We start from the raw sequence: 2,575 nt of genomic DNA on the forward strand, positions 1-2,575 counted from the left end.
TGAAAACTAGTCATTTTTATTAAAGGTTTATATATTCCTAAATTGAATCCCACTGAAGAAATAGAATTATCTATTCAATATTGCAGTGCACTTGAAATATTTCTGTTCCTCATTTTCATAATTTCTGGTGTATTTTACTAAAATAATAATGATTAAGATTTTTTCCTGTAAATATTTTCAAATAAAGTTATTATTAACTAAACAGATTTTAGTAATAGAAAATTTTCTGAGAAATAAATAGAAAGAAACTTTTACTTTTTGAACATTATTTTATCAAGAAAAGATTTCTCCCACATCAAAACTTGTGGTTTAATGCTTTCATAAGAAATTTTCATTCATGTGTCATATTTATTTTCTCCCTCTAAAATACCTAATTTTATTCACGTTTCTGGAGGAAAATTCCCTGACATCCACTTCTGGAATATAGATGGAGTCTAAATACTGTGTCACACCACTTCTGTATGCTTGTTACCTGTATTTTTAACATTTGTAATATGGCATGATCTAGTATTGTCTCCTTGACATTAAGAGTCCTAACTTACAAATTAGTATTTAACCCAGTGATTACTATAGCACCTGGAACAGTGTGTATTCCTTTCATGGCTGTCTGCTTGACCACTTCACTAAATGTTTCTTCGGTAGGACACAAATAGAGAATATATAGGTAACATATCAGTTAAATACCCATATCCTATTAACAATAAAAACCAAAATTATATTCAGTGGGACAGTTTTAAACTGACAACATAAAACCCTAATAGAAATACATTAATATTAATAGAAATGTGTTTTCTCTCAATAGTGAGAACACAAATGTCTGTAGGTCGGACAAAATGTCAGTGAAACCATATTAAGTGTTTGAGTGTATGAATGAATCTAGGTGAGAAGAGAAAACAGAAGACAGACAGTCAACACATACTGTCATTTTCAGCCAGAAGTTCTGAAACAAAGGTCTCTAAGCTCATGATCAATCTCAGTGGCTCAGTCTTCATGCCCTCGGTGCTAACACTGATCGGGATCCCTGGATTGGAGTCTGTGCAGTTCTGGATTGGAATTCCTTTCTGTGCCATGTACATCACTGCTCTATTTGGAAATTCCCTGCTCCTGGTCATCAGATCTGAACGCAGCCTCCATGAGCCCATGTATCTCTTCCTGGCAATGCTTGGAGCAACGGACATTGCTCTCAGTACCTGCATCCTACCCAAAATGCTTGGAATATTCTGGTTTCATCTGCCAAAAATATACTTTGATGCTTGTCTCTTTCAGATGTGGCTCATCCATACCTTCCAGTGCATTGAATCAGGAATTCTGCTGGCCATGGCCCTAGATCGCTATGTGGCCATCTGTGATCCCTTGAGACATGCAGCCATCTTTACCCACCAACTTCTCACTCAGATTGGGGTTGGAGTGACGCTCAGAGCAGCCCTCTTTGCAGGTCCGTGTCTCATCCTCATCAAATGTCGGCTGAAACACTACCGGACCACTGTGGTCTCCCATTCATACTGTGAGCACATGGCCATTGTGAAGTTGGCAGCAGAAGACATTCGAATCAACAAGATCTATGGTCTCTTTGTGGCTTTCATTATACTTGGATTTGACATGGTCTTCATCACGCTCTCTTACATCCAAATATTTCTTACTGTCTTCGGTCTTCCTCAGAGGGAAGCTAGGCTCAAAGCCTTCAATACCTGCATTACCCATATTTGTGTCTTCCTCGAGTTCTATCTCCTCAGTTTCTTATTCCTTACACACAGGTTTGGATTCCATATTCCACCCTACATTCATATTCTTCTGTCCAACCTTTATCTGCTTGCCCCTCCTTTGCTCAATCCTATTGTGTATGAGGTGAAGACCAAACAGATTCAAGATCGAGTGCCCAAGATTTTTTACTCTAAAGATCTATCTTGATTTCTCATTTAACTCTTTTTAAATAATAAAATTTCACTTTGAGAACTACTAGTTTGGGGTCAGATTTTGTGCTTTCTCAAGTTTATCTGTGCTGCTGTAATACACAGTTCTAGATTTTACATTCAAGACAAGTTCTAATTCCTATTTAAATAATATCAACATTTATGCATACAGAATTGTTTAGAACACACATTTAGTCAATAGGTAACATAAAAGGAAGAAATTATGAAGATTTGTTTGAAGTTCCATTAGTTTTAGTAAAGGGCATTTCTTTTCTTTTTGTTAGTATTTTTTATTTAGAGTGAAAGAGTGGGTGCATACAAGCATTAGTGGGGGAGGGACAGAATCTCCAGCAGAATTCCTGCTGAACACAGAGATTGCCCAGGATTTAATACCCAAACTCTGAGATCATCACCTGAGCAGAAACCAAGAATCTGATGCTCAACCAACTGCACCACCCAGAAGCCTCAGTAAAGGGCATTTCTTTTTCTTTCTTTCTTTCTTTTTTAAGATTTTATTTTTGACAGGGAGAGACACAGCAAGAGGGGAAACACAAGAAGGAGGAGTGGAAGAGGGAGAAGCAGGCTTCCTGTGAAGGAGGGAGCCCCATGCGGGGCTCGATCCCAGGACCCTGGGATCATGAGCTGAGCCAAAGGCAGATGCCTAA

The 2,575-nt window shown here is 38.0% G+C and overlaps 1 protein-coding gene across 1 annotated transcript; it reads left to right on the top strand.

Annotated features, from left to right (window-relative positions):
• Window positions 1-963: 963 nt before the first annotated feature.
• Window positions 964-1,908, top strand: LOC309840162 (olfactory receptor 52A5-like; the record flags this gene model as incomplete). Its single annotated transcript, XM_082682235.1, has 1 exon — window positions 964-1,908. One exon carries the CDS (start codon window positions 964-966, stop codon window positions 1,906-1,908), a length of 945 nt encoding a protein of 314 aa, XP_082538361.1.
• Window positions 1,909-2,575: the final 667 nt, after the last annotated feature.

The sequence above is a fragment of the Mustela nivalis genome (assembly GCF_964662115.1).
Source record: "Mustela nivalis genome assembly, chromosome: 9".
Taxonomy (NCBI): domain Eukaryota; kingdom Metazoa; phylum Chordata; class Mammalia; order Carnivora; family Mustelidae; genus Mustela; species Mustela nivalis.